The following is a 15,711-nucleotide window of genomic DNA, read 5'->3' as shown; positions in this document are numbered from 1 at the left end:
CTTCTGAATTGAGGGAACCGGTTAAAGAGTAGCTCCTTTTGCGTTGCTAGCCATGCTTGACATTGTAGCTGATTTGCCCTAGAGCATGCCAAACGTGTACGAATCTCGTATCTACAAAGTGAGCGAGGGACGGGTACATGGAGCCTTGTATCCGGGACCAGCCGTTCAGAGTTGAAACTGGACTGGTTTCAGAGAGGTCTTTCAAAGGGCATGGGAAGTGGGTAGTAAAAGTTCAGCTTATAAGGTGTCTTGCTGATAAAAACAATAGGAGGTTTTAAGTAGATAGTGGCGAATACTGCTTATAGAACCTCTCTTTTCTTTGAATTACGTTCTCTGGTGGAGTTGTGCACTTCGTTTCCTTTCACAAAAGGCACAGTCATGATGATACTGGGATCGTTGATCCCCATGTCTTTATTCTGTTAGGTTTGCTCTCAACACGTACCGTTGCGCGCGCTTCTCCAAGAGAGTTACTACCACCAGGGCCTAAATTTTAAGCAACATTTTCAAAATGATCCGTATAAATTCTGAGGCAGACTTCATATTTTCAGTCATCGCCTAGGTCGAAGAAAATAATGTAAAACCTCGCTGAATAATAGAAAAAATCAACATTAATAAAAATAATCTGCTACCTCCCGCCCTTAAATACACGAGAAAATATTGCTTAACATGGGCTGTCACTTATATATTAAAAATTTGTAGCAAATAGCTGGGATGTAACTGAGAATGAATGGCGAGAGAGAAAAACATCTTAAGGGTCCAGCGAAGAGCAAATGGGCTATGGTTGAACTCTCCACGGACACGGATCATTTCGATAAGCCGGATGATATTCATTAATAAATGTATTGCCGGGCAGCTCCTGTGGTTCGACAGTGCGTATTGTAGGGGTTATGTTTGTCAAATAGGCCATGGGTATATGGTGGTTGCTATTAGCCGGATTAATCGGAACACTCTGCGTCGTTCCCGTCGTCCACGACTCATCATGAGGTTGCTTGGCCGGATATTGGTTGTCGGTTGGCGCGAGTTCGTGGGTGCCTTTAGTCGGCTGGCGAATCAGGTCATCCACAGTGACTTTGGACCGTTTCCATCTGCGGAGAAGCACGACTGCGATCCCCAAAAATAATAGGACGCCTAACACCGAGCCTGTGACCACGCCGGCAATTTCTCTGTCGCTCAACCGCCGTGATCTTGAAAGAGTTTGTTCTGAAGACTCTGAAGAAGCTGGAGAGGTAGTAGTAGGAGACGCCGAAGGTTGTGCCGTCTGCGAAGGAACGATGTCATATTTCTTCGCGAATAGAGCTGTGCGGATGGTTGTGGTACTGGTGTCTGCACTTGCAGTCGCGGCTGGGGGTACAGCAGTCGAAAATTTGCTGTAGCATGGGGTTTGCGTGCCGAGTAAAGTACTAAAAACCGACCAACCGCTAGCACAGAGCTTCTTCAGTATCGATTGGCGAATGGTATTTGGAAAAACTTTAAGCTCATACTCACCGTGGGCAGCATGCATTCTCCCCTGCGCTCACATAGCCCTGCGGGCATGCCGATAGAGGCGTATCAGGTGTTCCCTCAAGTGGGCAGCAGTGTTTCGTATTGTCCCTACAGAGAATCTGGGGATAGACAGTTGTATGATGGTTTGAATCTGTTACGGTAACATCTTCAGTTGGCCATGTGCAAGACCCAATAGCAACTCCAGGCCCAAGATCTCTGGATCCCAAGGCTCCAATTCTCTTGTCCATCGAGGTGCTTGATATTCTGGTGATAGAAGTTGATGAAAAGGTTGCAGAGCTTGTGGGTATTAAGGAATGGTCAACAGTCGTGACCGATATTGTTATAGGCCCTGTAATCATAGCTGCGCCGGAATATTCTCCGGTGGCTGCTTCCGCTCTTCGTTGTAACATATGATCTATAACGAGGGAATATCAGGGATAGCTAATAATCAGTAGACCGCATTCACTTTGATATATTCTAGATATTCTAAATGGTGTAATAGCTGTTCCCCGTCGTTAGCTGCAATTTGAAGAGTACCATGTGAGCTTTATAGGGAATTTCATATACACTTACAAGACAGAGCCAGGTTGGATAAGGCTAAATAAAACCAATAATGTATGTATTGCCACTGTAATATAGTCCACCGTAAGTAGGATAGTCAACTTAGCAGCAAGTTTGCCAGAGGTGGATTTCATCCCTCACAGATCATTCAAGTGAAAGAAATCGAGAGAGGTGAGATCCTTAAGGACAATGCAATCAAATATGTACTTACATCAAATAGTAAGTTTGAAATTGCCATGGAAACAGGACTGGTGTAAACGAGCAACAATATAGCTATCATTGTGTGATAGGAGTTAATCATAACCCACTACTTAGCTGATAAACTCGAGTGGATGCTCCACAATCAGCTCCATCATTGGGGCTCGCCGTTACAAGTAAAAAGCCAAACGCCAGGGCAATGAATAGGCTAGGCAAAAGGATTGAGGTAGAAGACCTCTGGAAATACAAGCTTCCTGGCTCATTCCGCTTCCGGCTATCGCTCCGCTCTGAGCTCAAAGAATCACACAGAGAACCTTTGTGGGAGAAAGCCACTGGATTCCAAGGAGACTCCACCTTGTAAACAAACCTTTATTTGTTTATTTATTTGTTTATTTTTATTTTTTTATTTTATTTTTTTTTGCAAAGAAACATAATGAAAGAGGTTCGAGAAAATTTGCTAGTATATCGCGCGATGGTAGTCATGCCTTGTTGAAGTGGGGATGAGGTTACCACCAGAGTCAATTGTGCCAAATGGCATGACACATATCAAGGTACTCTAGTCCCCACAACATAGCTGATTTCCGCACCTACCATATGGCAGGGTCTGACATTCTGTCGCATCATACTCAAAATAATCGGAAGAGGTCAAAACAAACTTGAATGAATGATGTTAGCACAACGTTAATCAGATTGAGGGATTAGAGTGATAAGCTTATGCGCTAGCTAGTCACATGACAAACCTTAACCGATTTTTTAGTTATGCAGGGTAACAATGCGGCGTCGCTATTTGAACAATGGCTGTTGCATCGTGGGAGAAATGGGGGATTGATGGAAACAAAAGACATCGATCGCATTAAGGAGGCAGGGCAAGAGCAAGAAAGGACGAACTGAAACGCGTTTGTCGAAGTCGGATCACCCTTACAATGTCTCTGGATTCAAAGAAATAGCGTCCATGAAAATGGATTTGCATCTATACAATTCACAGACGAATACGGAGTAGAGAGATAAACAGAAAAAAAACAAAAATCTAAAAACAAAAATCTCAGAATCCTCAGAATCAACCCTGCCAAATTGGGTAGCATGTCAGGGAAAACACTCTATGTGACTGTAGGAAACATTCGAAAATGACGCATCATATATAGGGTCGATTCCGGGGCCGCCAACGGAGCATTTTAAGCGCGGTAATGGGCACCAAAAATTTCTGATCTCTGCAACAGGTTCAGTTGGCAGGACCCATATCGCATCAACTCGCTTCAATGCTATCATACCTTGCACAAGAGGAAAGAAGAGGGAGGGTAAGAGAAAGATTCAAGCTCGAGGTTCTGAAGCTTGTAGAATAAAAAGGGAAAATGTCCAGATCGACAGATTTCCATCCCGATATCATGGCCCCAAGCCCAAACCGCCGCTTGTCAGGGGATCCCGGCTTAAATTTATGCAGGCACGCCCCTACAGCGTAAAGCTGCAAACATTTTCGACAGTGTGCCTACGGAATCCGTCCCAACCAACTCATTGTCCCAATTAATTTGATATCTAAATCGGAAAAAGAGCACGGCCATTTTGTAGCAGTTAGGCCACGGTTCTCAGCACTCAAACGAATTGTAACAACGTTTACCCTTTCGTTACCAATCCTGCGGTTGGACCTCCAGCCAATGAGAAGCAGCCTCTATAAAATCCCTTGGTTTTTGGATCTTCAGCTTCTTTGACCGAACCCCTGACGACATCAATTGCAATGGACTCCAACAGTAACCGGCCGGACTCTTTTGAGTCCGACGAGACCTATGTTCTCGTAACAGGCACAAACAGGTACGCTTTGAAACAAGCCAGCCAGCTCTCCCCTGTCAATTCGTCCAAGCTAATCCACTTTTCTCCTCTTGTTTATTCACCTACAGCGGCCTCGGGTTCTCTATCTGTTGTCGCACAATTGACGAATTCCTCACAACACGCCCAGAATCCAAGTGCCTAACCCTTCTCTTTACCACCCGCAGCGCCAAAAAGAGTGCCGAAACCCTCTCCCTCCTCCAAGCACACCTTAATAACTCTGCTGCCAAATACGCAACGCCCAAGAACCGCGTGACGCTCAAACCGGAAAATGTTGACCTAGCCAATTTACTGTCGGTGCGTGCCTTGTCACGTCGGTTGCGGGCCTCACTCCCGAAGCTGGATGCCGTCATTCTGAATGCTGGCACTGCTGGGTTCACCGGCGTCAATTTCTTCAAGGCGTTATATCTTACCTTGACAGACCTCGTGAACGCAGTCACATACCCGTCGGCATTTACACTCACCTGTTCAGGGGTTCTCGTCAAAAAACAAACCTCGCAGCCCGATGAGCCTCCGCTGGGAGACATCTTTTGCTCGAATGTGTTTGGACACTACATGCTCAATCATGCATTGATGCCCCTTCTTTCCGCCTCTGAAACCTCTCCGGGTCGCATCATCTGGATATCCAGCATCGAAGCAACAAGCAAACATTTCGATCTCTCAGACTTCCAAGCGCTCAATACCCGATCCGCCTACCAGGCTTCTAAGCACCTTACGGACGTCCTCGCTCTGACCTCAGAGCACCCCAGCTCGTCGCCGTGGGTTGACACCTTCTTATCCGCGTCGAAAACTACCACTGCTACGAAACTACAGCAGAATGGAACCGCACACCACGCCCCTACCAGCTCACGCCCAAAACCGAGCATTTACGTCGCCCACCCAGGCGTCTGTGGCACGGCCATCATGCCCCTCGTTTTCCCCCTCTTCTACGCCATGATCGCTGTATTCTGGCTCGCCCGCATGTTCGGGTCGCCCTGGCACACTATCTCAACCTACAGTGGCGCCTACGCGCCCGTCTGGCTAGCGCTCTCGCCCAAGCCTGTCTTGGATGCGGCTGAGGATGTCTATGCGCGTCTAGGTGGTGGGAAACCAAAATGGGGATCATCCTGTGACAGACTGGGTCGGATAAGCGCCGTGTGTACGGAGGTGGATGGTTGGGGTTATGGCGGTGTGGTTGGTCCTGCTGTGTTGGAGGAGGACAAGAGGCGGAGGAGGAAGGCGGGGGCAAAAGATTTGACGGCTGAGGAGAAGATGGAGTTTGAGGAGTTGGGGAGGAGATGTTGGCGGGAGATGGAGGAGTTGAGGGTGCGGTGGGAGAAGCTATTGGAGAAGGAGGAGGAGGAAATGGGGATAGTGGGTGGGTTGTAATATCTTTCGTCTTATTTTTAATTGGATCCGTGGGATTTCGATTAATGCCATTGCATCCTTTCCTTGGAAAGATTGGTCCTATTGGCGATACACGTTTTGGGGATGGTTTCCTCCCCCTGTGAGACTGGGTCCCCTCTTTCTATCTTTTATTTTATTACCGGCGCTTGTTCTGGTTTTTTTTTTTTTTTTTTTTTTTTCTTCTTGACTCATATTTTGAACACTTGCTAGAATTGTTGTAATAGATTCGTTCACTCCAGACATAACACCTACACCACAACCCAGATAATACCCGCTTAGCGGGGGCTAATTATAATAATACACAGTTGTCGACTGGCGTCAGAGCGGTCCGTTGCTACCAATCACGCTTCCATGCTTTGTTGCTCCTACCTACCCGTCCTACGTTGTTTAACTACAGCGTATACTCTCGTATTCATTTTCCTAGTATGGGAACGTGGAGAAATTGGCGAGGCCCTGAACATTACACAGGCAGTCAAAGTGGAATAAGAGAAAATAAACTAGATTTAAAATTCGAGCCAGATCCTGCAGCGTATCAGCCAAACATGGGAAGTAAAATAAATAACATGTAAACTATGTTTGGATATTATGTAAAAATATATTTGTGGAAAGGAAGGGGAATTTGACGATGCACCACAGAGCTTGCATGAATGAGGACAAGGCGAATGTAAAGAGGAAAAATAAAACAAGTCCCCGAACCCCAGGCGAAAACGCAAAACCAAGGCAGAAAATGGAGCGGAGCGGAGAAAAAAGATGAAGAAAACGAAGAAGATGCAGGCATATATGATGAATGCAGATGAGCATACAGGATCTCTCTCGAAGTAGATAAGTTCGCTCGCAAAAGATATTTTTTCGTTTTTTTCCCCCCACCCAATTGACATAAATGAGTGACGACGTATTAAGAAGACAACCAGGGAAGAGGAGAACAAATTAAGCGGAAAAAGGAATTTTTCAACCTCTTCAACACCCTTCCGATCTATAGACATGACCCACCCATTTTAAACCTTCTTTTTTTTTTTTCATTTAATGAGGATGCTCCGGTGAGCTTTCAAGTAGATCCGAATATCAACTGTACACACCCTCTGTCACCTTCTTTTGGCGTCTCATTTGCAACATGCAACATACATCACACCGTACACCGTTGACAATGATCTTGCAAGGCACGACTCCGATCCATAAATGAAAATGGATTTTCAAATGTGATTATAAGAAGATGTGTTCTTGTTTCTTGGTTGTTGAGGTGTTAGATCTTTCTAGCGGAAAGCAGAGAAGGTGCATATAGTCGTTCGAGAAGTGGGATAGGGTTACATGATAATGGCGGGAACTTTTCCAAGTGTTTTTGTCAGTTACGGATATACATGTGAACGTAACACAAGAGGAATATGGAACAAAATACATACCGTCAACGTTCTGTTTGATGCTCTTGTGAGGGAGGATAGAACCTCCATTGACGTAGACCTCGTCTCCAATAGTCACATCATCCCCAAGGACGGTAACATTCTCCAGTCGTGCCCATCTACCCACAGCGCTATTCCATCCGACAATCGTCGACTTTACCCAAGCGTGGTCCTTCACCTTGCTATTCTCGAGCAGGACGCAACGCTGAAGTCGTACTCCATCGCCAACAACGACATTCGGCCCAATCACGACATTAGGTCCAATACGACAGTTTTTCCCAATCGTGGCAGAAGGGTCGACCAATACATTTCCTCCATAAACGTATGGCTCTGAAAGTGGAGAGAGGACCTTCGACTCGCGCTTGGTGAGTGAAGAAAGGTATAGGCAGGTACCGGTAAGGAAATCCTTGGGCTGTCCAACGTCCATCCAAAATCCCTCCAGGTCAAAGGAATGAAGCTGGCCATCTTTACATATGGCCGGGAACGTTTCTTGTTCGATGGAGGTAGGACGGAGCTCAATACGGTTAAGGACGCTAGGGTTCAGGATGTAGATGCCGGCATTGATGCGGTTGCCAACAAACTCAACAGGTTTCTCCACAAAGCGGTCAATGCGGGATGGGTGATTTGGCTTATGTACAACGACACCGTATTTGGACGGTTCCTCCACCTTTGTTACCACAATAGTTCCTTCGTCTCCGTGTTTCTTGTGGAAAGCAGCTAGTTCTGCAAAGGGATACTCGCAAATTACGTCTGAGTTGAGAACGAAGAAAGGGCTGTCGTCCTTTCCAAGGATTTTCTCTGCAAGCTTGAGGGGCCCAGCAGTGCCTAGAGGCTCCGATTCGACTGAGAATTCGATCTTTACGTTATATATTTCCTCATACTAGATGTGTGGTTTTCCGCCACCGATCAGCATATTTTTTTCTTTGATTTTGCAAGCAGCAGCACCGCAAGCTAATACCAGAATATGTAAACACCTACTTTCTTAAGCGCTGAGACCATGACATCTGGTCGATAATTAACCGCGAGAACAATATCTGTTACACCGGCAGCGGCTAAGCTTTCAACTTGATGCAGGATCATGGGACGGTTGGCGAATTCCACAAGAGGTTTGGGGAGGGTAAGGGTCTAGTCAAAGGTATGAGAATCGGACACGCCCCTTGTACCTTTTCGAAAGAGGGAGAGGAGGTTCGCATTTTGCGGTGAGAGATGCACATACCAGGGGGCGCAGACGAGTTCCAAACCCCCCAACGAGAATTAGGGCTGTAAAACACGAAAAGAAAAAGGTCAGTAAATGGGATCAATTGCATTGTTTGGAACATCGCAAACGGGACCGAATCTTACCCTTCATGATGGGGTTGAGATATCAAATGTGGGGACTAAGGGGGAGCAAAGGGATGGCGCCAGCGAAGACTGGCCTCGATTCTGAGGGTGCGAGTGACGTGGAGTATAAATGAGCGTGCAATGGACTAGGTAAGGAGAAAAGAGAGCAAATAACAAAGAGAGCAATAGTATGAGAAACTATTTGAGTGTTGGGGAGGATGTTGAGAACAAAGGAAAGGGGATGAAGAAAAAGATGTGGGTTGCTAAGCCAAGGGCGACGATTCCACTTGGACAACACTAGTAGACACGGGCCAGTGGTGACTTCGGTATAAAGTACACCCAACGGCGATCACTAGCAAATTACGTGAGGAGCACTTCCCATGGTACCTCTGCCATAAGTACCATCAATGCACGACCGGGCCAGACAACTGAATTAAATTTAAGACGCCGCCGGTTGCTGTCATCTGATGCTGCTGGCGATCCATCTCCCGCCCGTGACTGGCTCAGGGCTTGTAATTTGTCCGCGTAGAGGCTATAATAAAGAGGCTATAATAAGACATTGATCCATGCATGGACGCTTTTCCCGGATATCATCGTTTGTTGAATCTAGATTCTATTCCCCTCGGCTCAACCGATCAGTCACGGGGAAGATTGTTCAATGCGGAGGACGAAGGACAAAGAACGCTTGTCAATTAAAGATACAACTCAAGTAACCAAAAAGCTGTAGTGGAAATAATGGGTAGTATTGAAACTTGGGTTCTGACGACTTGATCTCGACACCTTCCAAGAAAATTTAAAAAAAAAAAAAAAAAAAAAAAAAAAAAATATTAGCAAAAACATAATTGAATGTCCCTGAAACTTAGCGCTCTCCAATAGTCGTTCTTCATCTCATGACCAAAAACATCCCCTAAATTTGTACTGCGAAACATCGAGCCAACGACTAAAATACAAAAAGTCAGTCCGGAATTTCCTTCCCTATGCCATCAAATGATCTTTGTTTTTCACGGCTTCTCACTGCAAACGGTGGAAATGGAGGGTTTAAATACGCCGAAAGTTAAACCAACCACCACCTTTGGACCCCAAGCCGAGAACGTAAATTCTCCAGTAGTTCTTTACCAAAACGTGATCAATAAAATTCTTTCTCCACTTATTGGGTATCTGGTGGGAGACACCGTTCGTCTCCTCGCACTCCGGGTCGAACTGACGATTGCCCGACCTTTCCATAAACATGAGGACTGATGAAATTTAAAATCCAATCTCTGACTCTGCGCACCTTCATTAGTTGTGGGTGACAATCGGTCGTTCCATCAGCAAGGGCCTGGAGAGTGAACAGACCTCCATCATCGTCAGGGCCAACGAGCGCACGGTGCAGAAGGTCAACTTTCGTCATGTTACCCTTCAAAGTCTGGCCATAAACCTTACCCCGAAAGCTGTTTAGCGCCACAGACCGGAAAAGAACGATATCTCGTGGACGCAACCCTAGTATCGTCCCATAGAGATCTTCCTTCGCGCCATCTCGCGGTTCACCCTTGAGCGGCAACCAACAAGTGATCTGAAATCCTGACCTCGTTTCATCACCCACCACAAACTCGACAACCTCGGTCTCATAACCCCAACGAGTTCGTACTCGTTTGCGAGGGTATATTGTGATTATCGCCACGATCAGGTTGATAGGGATCATCCGAGGGGAAATCGAATGGAGATAAGCAGCGTTAGGGATATCTTCTAGATTACTCAAATTACCAGTTAAAGGTGGTGGTAGAGGATGCTGAGGGCTGTTATGATACTCCGTCAAGTGGTCCGCCCCACTGACTATACTGGTATCGTCCAACGTAGTCTCGAAGTTGGATTCTGCGTAGAATGATTCCATCCCGCTCGGTATACTAGAATCCCCTCCCCCTTCATGCAGGGCAAAGGAATGGTCGTAGAATTCCGACCCAGTTTCCACCTGAGTATCCATTGTTGCCTGTAAACCAGTGTGCCTCTCAATCGCACCACCCAGTGCAAAAAACTCCGTATCTCCATCATTCATATGGTCATAATCATGAATCTTGTCAACTTCGTCATGCTCTCCTGGGAAGCCGTAATGCCCCTCACGTTTCTCAACACGCCGCCAACGAACCGAGCCCGCCGTTGTAACACGACATCCATCAACAAAACCAAGGCTGCAAAACCAGCATTCGTTCAGAAGCTCTGACTCATCCCACTTGAGAGCCCTGGGGCGGGGTGCTCCCGTTAAGGTTAAAACCTTCACCGGCATGGATGGCGACTAATTTTCAGTGTTTGAGCAACAAACATCCCGGACATTAGCATATAGCTGATAGCTGATTGCCGAGTTTCCACTTGGTACATATTTGCAACCAAGAACCTTACAAAAATGTCGCGTTTATCAGTTGGAAAGCAAAAAAGCGAATCGGTACATTAAATAAGCTCGGGCATCCCACGCAGCTAGTAGACTCTCTACTCCGTATTCGCTCCATGAAGAGCATCGAGTCCGGGTTGTTCTGGAAGGTTCATTAAATCACGTGATTTGTTTGGGCTATACTACCTAAGGTTGCGGAACATGTATGAAGTTTGTTGATTCCTAACTCACAGGAAGTTGATTGAAAGAAAAATGGCATTTCCTTAGGCGATTGCTAGACCTGAACAAATCGGAAACCAGTCTTCCGTTCTGCTGCTTCCAAATACCGGAACTTTATATGGTCCTGATGAATAGCTCTTCCTGTTGGCGGCGATCCTTGGCTACGGAGCGACTCTTAGACCAAAGTGGCAATATATGATCGAACTTTAGTCAAATTCGCCGCCACTTGTCGCGAACGAGAACGACTCATCTTCAACTCACAACGCCCTGGTCTTGTTTGGCTTCTCAACAATGGCTCTGGCATCTTATTTATGCTGAATGGATTCACTCAACTGAGACCCTAACTCTTATACAGCCAAATCAAGAGTTATTCCCATCGTTTGGCTGACTCCGCCTTCTGCAAGATGGCTTTTCCCTCTCCGCTCTGCCTGCCTGTAAGGAATACACCCATCTCTTCCCCTCATTTGGCAAAAATACATTGCTTACTGGTAGCAAAGAATATGCAAAATGCGGCAGCTGTGACGACGGATCTCTGGCCCTCGGTGGCTAATGCTTTGGCAGCTCCATGGAAGCGTTTCAGTCGGCCATCATCGGAGATTTCCCCGGGCAAAGAACGTAATGAAGTGCTCCGGAGACACCGGGATGAATCTCCAACAGTAAGTCTTTGCTAGGCTAAAAATTACTACAGGAGGTGTTACTAATTATCCCAGATTCAATCTCACCTGGTCCTCCCTGACTGCCTGAAATCAGTCCCAATGACAGCTCTGCGAAACGGCTCCAAAACGAACATCCTGTTTGGCCAGCACACCTTGTCGCCGATATTTTATTCTCGTACGTTAAAACCTACTGCCTAGATCCCCTTCCACTTGACTAACAATCCGGTTTTAGCAACTCGGACAACTATCTGGACCAGCAGATTTTCTTCGGCCCCGAACATTGTCAAATCGAGCTCGCCTCGTCAGTTCTCTACCATTTCTCTCCTTCAACTCGACCGCTCGCGGAGTATCCCGAAAGTGAAAGGCATTCCGCAAATTCAACAGCACAGATTCCTTTACGGAGGTCCGTTTCAGAATGTATTAGCCCACACTGAAAGAACTGCAAACAGTAAACCACATAGCGTGAGCGCCCAAAATGCGTTTTACAGCGCCCTGCTTCGCGCGAACATGCCTGCAATCATCATTGAACGATATCGGAGTGGGAAATATGCTGGTGATGGTTTCAGTGAGGCTACGTACCTTAAGGCTCTTGAGCGGGTCGGCGGCTTGGATGCTTCGGTTGGTCTCAGACCTGGACAAAATCAATTTCAATCTCAAAATCAGAATCTCAACAACGACCAACTACAAGCAGTTGGACAGGCGGTCGCTGCCCATATGAATGGAGCTCAAATCGGATTATCTACGAAAAAGGACGGTACTGGAGCAAAGGAATCTCCTCTCTACGTTGTGGTGGAGGAATCTTTGTCAAGCTCGATTTACCGCTGGGTTAAGTTCATCTTTATTTTCCTGCTTTTCACTTACGTCTCCTTCGTCGTGATCAACATCATCGCGGACACTACCGGCATTCTGAAAAATGTCCGAGGTTCCCAGCCCAACGAAGCCCAACCGCAACACCAGCAAGTTCGATTCAGTGATGTCCATGGCTGCGACGAAGCTAAGGGAGGAGCTTCAAGAACTGGTCGAATTTCTGACCCAACCCTGAACGCTTCAACAATCTTGGTGGTAAACTCCCCAAAGGTGTTCTCCTCGTTGGGGCCCCCTGGTACTGGAAAAACTTTACTTGCTCGAGCTGTTGCCGGAGAGGCTGGCGTACCTTTCTTTTATATGTCTGGGTCTGAATTCGATGAGGTATATGTTGGTGTGGGAGCCAAGCGTGTTCGCGAACTGTTCAATCAAGCCCGAACCAAGGCGCCTGCGATCATATTCATTGACGAATTGGATGCAATCGGAGCAAAGAGAAATGAGCGAGATGCCGCCTACGTAAAGCAAACTCTGAATCAACTTCTGACCGAACTCGATGGGTTCTCCCAGTCTACTGGCGTCATTATCATTGCGGCAACCAACTATCCAAAACTACTCGACAAAGCGCTAACACGGCCTGGCCGGTTCGACCGCAGGGTGGTGGTTGGCCTTCCTGACGTCCGTGGCCGCGTCGATATCTTAAAGCACCATATGAAAAACGTCCAAATAAGCACAGATGTCGATACTACCGTTATTGCTCGTGGAACGCCTGGCTTTTCTGGTGCCGATTTGGAAAACCTTGTCAACCAAGCTGCCATTCATGCCAGCAAGAACAAACAAACCAAGGTTGGCCCGAAAGATTTTGATTGGGCCAAGGACAAAATAATGATGGGGGCTGAGGCGCGCAGCAGGGTTATGCGGGAGAAAGACAAGCTGCTCACCGCATATCATGAAGCAGGACATGCTCTTGTCGCGTACTTCTCTCCTGCTGCAACCCCATTATATAAAATTACTATTGTCCCGAGAGGCATGTCATTGGGTACCACGCATTTCCTCCCGGAAATGGACATTGTTTCGCGGAATTATACTGAGTTCTTGGCGGATATCGACGTGTCTATGGGCGGTAAGGCCGCTGAAGAGCTTGTTTTTGGACCTGAAAACGTCACGAGCGGTATATCATCGGTATGTTTGCTCTTGTTTATAAAGTCTTTGCACCTTTGGTTGCTGTTTCGTCCTTTAGCTAACTTCCTGTTCTTGTGCGAATAGGACCTTCAACGTGCAACCAACACTGCCTTCTCGATGGTAACTCAATATGGGTACTCGAAAAAACTAGGCTCTATAGACCTTATTTCAAACTACAAGTCATTGTCTTCAGAGACCAAGCAAGAAATCGAGGCTGAAGTCAGACGCCTAGTCGAGGAATCAAGTCGACGCGCAACGGCAATTCTCACAGAACACCGAAAGGAACTAGAGCTATTAACCAAGGCGTTGATGGAATATGAAACACTGACGAAGGACGAGATGGAAAAAGTATTGAGGGGAGAAAAATTGGATAAGCTTGAATCGATACCCAAGGCACCAATTATACTACCTGATGCTCTGATGGCGGCCGGATTGAAGCCTCCGGCGGGAGAATCTGCTGCGCCAAAATGAGCGTGATTATCATTTAGTACCTTCCTATTCATATCTCCTTGTTCCTTGTATTCAACTTGTATTTTTGTTTCCGTTTCTCTTACTTTTTTTTTTTCAAGTATCGCTTCTGTAACTTATTTTCAACGCCTTTCTCCCGGCCCTTTGGAAGCATATATACATGCATACCATCAACACTCATCTCCTTAGACTGCATGTCGCAGATATATCATTATCTGTTCGGCTATTTTCGCACTTGATATCCTCCAAGTGACTTTACTATTTCCCTTGTTGTTCTTGTCATATTTTCTTTTGTCGGGGAGCATAAATGTATCACTGCGAAAACAATTGATCTACCCGTTTTAAGCTTTGCACTTTGTTTCACTTTTTCTGGTTCGGCAAACTTATTTCCTATTGTATATCTGGAAATTGGAAAGCCAAGAGGAAGCACAAGCCCTGTTGAAAGTATGCAAGGAGTACATGTACAGTACTTCTTATAGCTATCCACATCCTCGTCCTCCTCGCGAGAAAGACTGGAACCATTAACTATTGATATAACACGAAATTTTCGAGTTTATGATATTCATATTCTGCACATCTCCACTCAAAAATTATCCCAACCATACTCGTCACAAAAGAAAGTGGGCTTTTTTAAGGTTTAAAAAGACCCATCATCTCTTGCTGATCGTGCATGCGAGAGGTAGCTTCCGTTAGCGTAGAGAGATATCAGGCGGCGTTTCTCGGCTTTCATTTTCCGCTTTTCATTGTTGTGACAGTTTTCTTGCCCTTTTTTTTTTTTTTGAGGGGGAGGGGGTTCTCAATTAGAAATACAAAGGTGGGATGAGGCGTGGAGCCTACTGGTGCACAGAGGTAGGAAAGGATTCATTCAATCCAGTAAGGGAGACAAAACGACGGCTCCAAACCAGATCTCCTGTTCATGTAATCCATGGAACTTTGTTTCATCTCCTATTTTTGACACTTGCATTGCAGGCGTATGCAAGTGAACAAAGTGAAGAATGATGCATGCATACATTTCTCTATGCGTGACCGTCAAGTCAAGCAAGGTCGGTAAAGGATCAAGAGTGAGAAGCATTGATAGGATACCTGTCCCCTAGGAGAGAATTAAAATTCTAGTCACTTGATATGATTGATCCTGTTGAGACGGGAGATGATGGGAAGAGTTAACCTGGGCTATATATAGATATATAGTTTTTTTTCGCCCTCCTTCGTTTCTCACAGAAATTTGATAATGAACCAACTCTCCATCCCTCCGAGCGCCCTTGTGAGGTTTTTCCGTTCGTCCCTTTTAGATCAGGACTCTTCAAAATCCAACTACTACTGGATGGCCGGATGAGAGGGGGTATGCGACGGAAACACCTATCTACTCCCAGCACTCGATGGAATCAAATGTAACCTGTCATATCCCAAAAACCGCCATATGGCCCGGCCCGTCTTTCCCCGTTCCCTTCCCATCACCAACCTCCCACCAACGACCCCGCAGTTCCAATCTCAAAGTTAAAGCGCGGCCCTGATGGATCACTGTGCGTGCTTGCGTGCTTGAGCGCATACACACATGCATGCATGCATGTGAGTGTGCCCATCTGCAAGCCCCTGATCTCTTTCTCATTGACGGAATATGCAGCTACTGCTCGCGAGCTGCATACAAGGGTTTCTTCCCATATATTTGGATGCACATACATTTTTGCATGGAATAGATATGTAAGGACCACAAGACACATTCACATATGTGGCCTGGCCGCTCGGGGTGGGGGGGGCGCTGCTTTAAGGCGGAAATTGATAGAAGCGAAGGCCATGGTTATGAGCTTTCGGAAGCTTTCTTGTCTCACCCCTAGAAGAACTGGAGGCGCCACGAAGGGATGTCCGA

General features: G+C 46.4%; 5 protein-coding genes across 5 annotated transcripts; 2 read left to right on the top strand and 3 right to left on the bottom strand.

Moving 5' to 3' along the window:
* Positions 1–775: 775 nt before the first annotated feature.
* On the bottom strand, positions 776–2,779 carry HCAG_01554 (predicted protein; the record flags this gene model as incomplete). Its single annotated transcript, XM_001544457.1, has 5 exons — positions 776–1,400; positions 1,486–1,897; positions 2,056–2,110; positions 2,255–2,316; positions 2,752–2,779. The coding sequence occupies 5 exons, from the start codon at positions 2,777–2,779 to the stop codon at positions 776–778; spliced, it is 1,182 nt and encodes a 393-aa protein (XP_001544507.1).
* A 1,191-nt stretch (positions 2,780–3,970) lies between these two features.
* HCAG_01553 (conserved hypothetical protein) lies at positions 3,971–5,836 on the top strand (the record flags this gene model as incomplete). Its single annotated transcript, XM_001544456.1, has 3 exons — positions 3,971–4,044; positions 4,227–5,416; positions 5,751–5,836. 3 exons carry the CDS (start codon positions 3,971–3,973, stop codon positions 5,834–5,836), a joined length of 1,350 nt encoding a protein of 449 aa, XP_001544506.1.
* Positions 5,837–6,746: 910 nt separating this feature from the next.
* On the bottom strand, positions 6,747–8,187 carry HCAG_01552 (mannose-1-phosphate guanyltransferase; the record flags this gene model as incomplete). Its single annotated transcript, XM_001544455.1, has 5 exons — positions 6,747–6,766; positions 6,843–7,719; positions 7,818–7,964; positions 8,056–8,099; positions 8,181–8,187. The coding sequence occupies 5 exons, from the start codon at positions 8,185–8,187 to the stop codon at positions 6,747–6,749; spliced, it is 1,095 nt and encodes a 364-aa protein (XP_001544505.1).
* An 879-nt stretch (positions 8,188–9,066) lies between these two features.
* On the bottom strand, positions 9,067–10,511 carry HCAG_01551 (predicted protein; the record flags this gene model as incomplete). Its single annotated transcript, XM_001544454.1, has 4 exons — positions 9,067–9,077; positions 9,224–9,394; positions 9,495–10,428; positions 10,503–10,511. 4 exons carry the CDS (start codon positions 10,509–10,511, stop codon positions 9,067–9,069), a joined length of 1,125 nt encoding a protein of 374 aa, XP_001544504.1.
* A 729-nt stretch (positions 10,512–11,240) lies between these two features.
* HCAG_01550 (hypothetical protein) lies at positions 11,241–13,850 on the top strand (the record flags this gene model as incomplete). The annotated part of the gene is made up of 4 exons (XM_001544453.1): positions 11,241–11,396; positions 11,451–11,571; positions 11,629–13,379; positions 13,464–13,850. The coding sequence occupies 4 exons, from the start codon at positions 11,241–11,243 to the stop codon at positions 13,848–13,850; spliced, it is 2,415 nt and encodes an 804-aa protein (XP_001544503.1).
* Between the last annotated feature and the right edge of the window lie 1,861 nt (positions 13,851–15,711).

Source organism: Histoplasma capsulatum, genomic scaffold, assembly GCF_000149585.1.
Source record: "Histoplasma capsulatum NAm1 scaffold_1 genomic scaffold, whole genome shotgun sequence".
Lineage (NCBI taxonomy): Eukaryota > Fungi > Ascomycota > Eurotiomycetes > Onygenales > Ajellomycetaceae > Histoplasma > Histoplasma mississippiense.
This window is presented reverse-complemented; position numbering and strand designations above follow the sequence as displayed.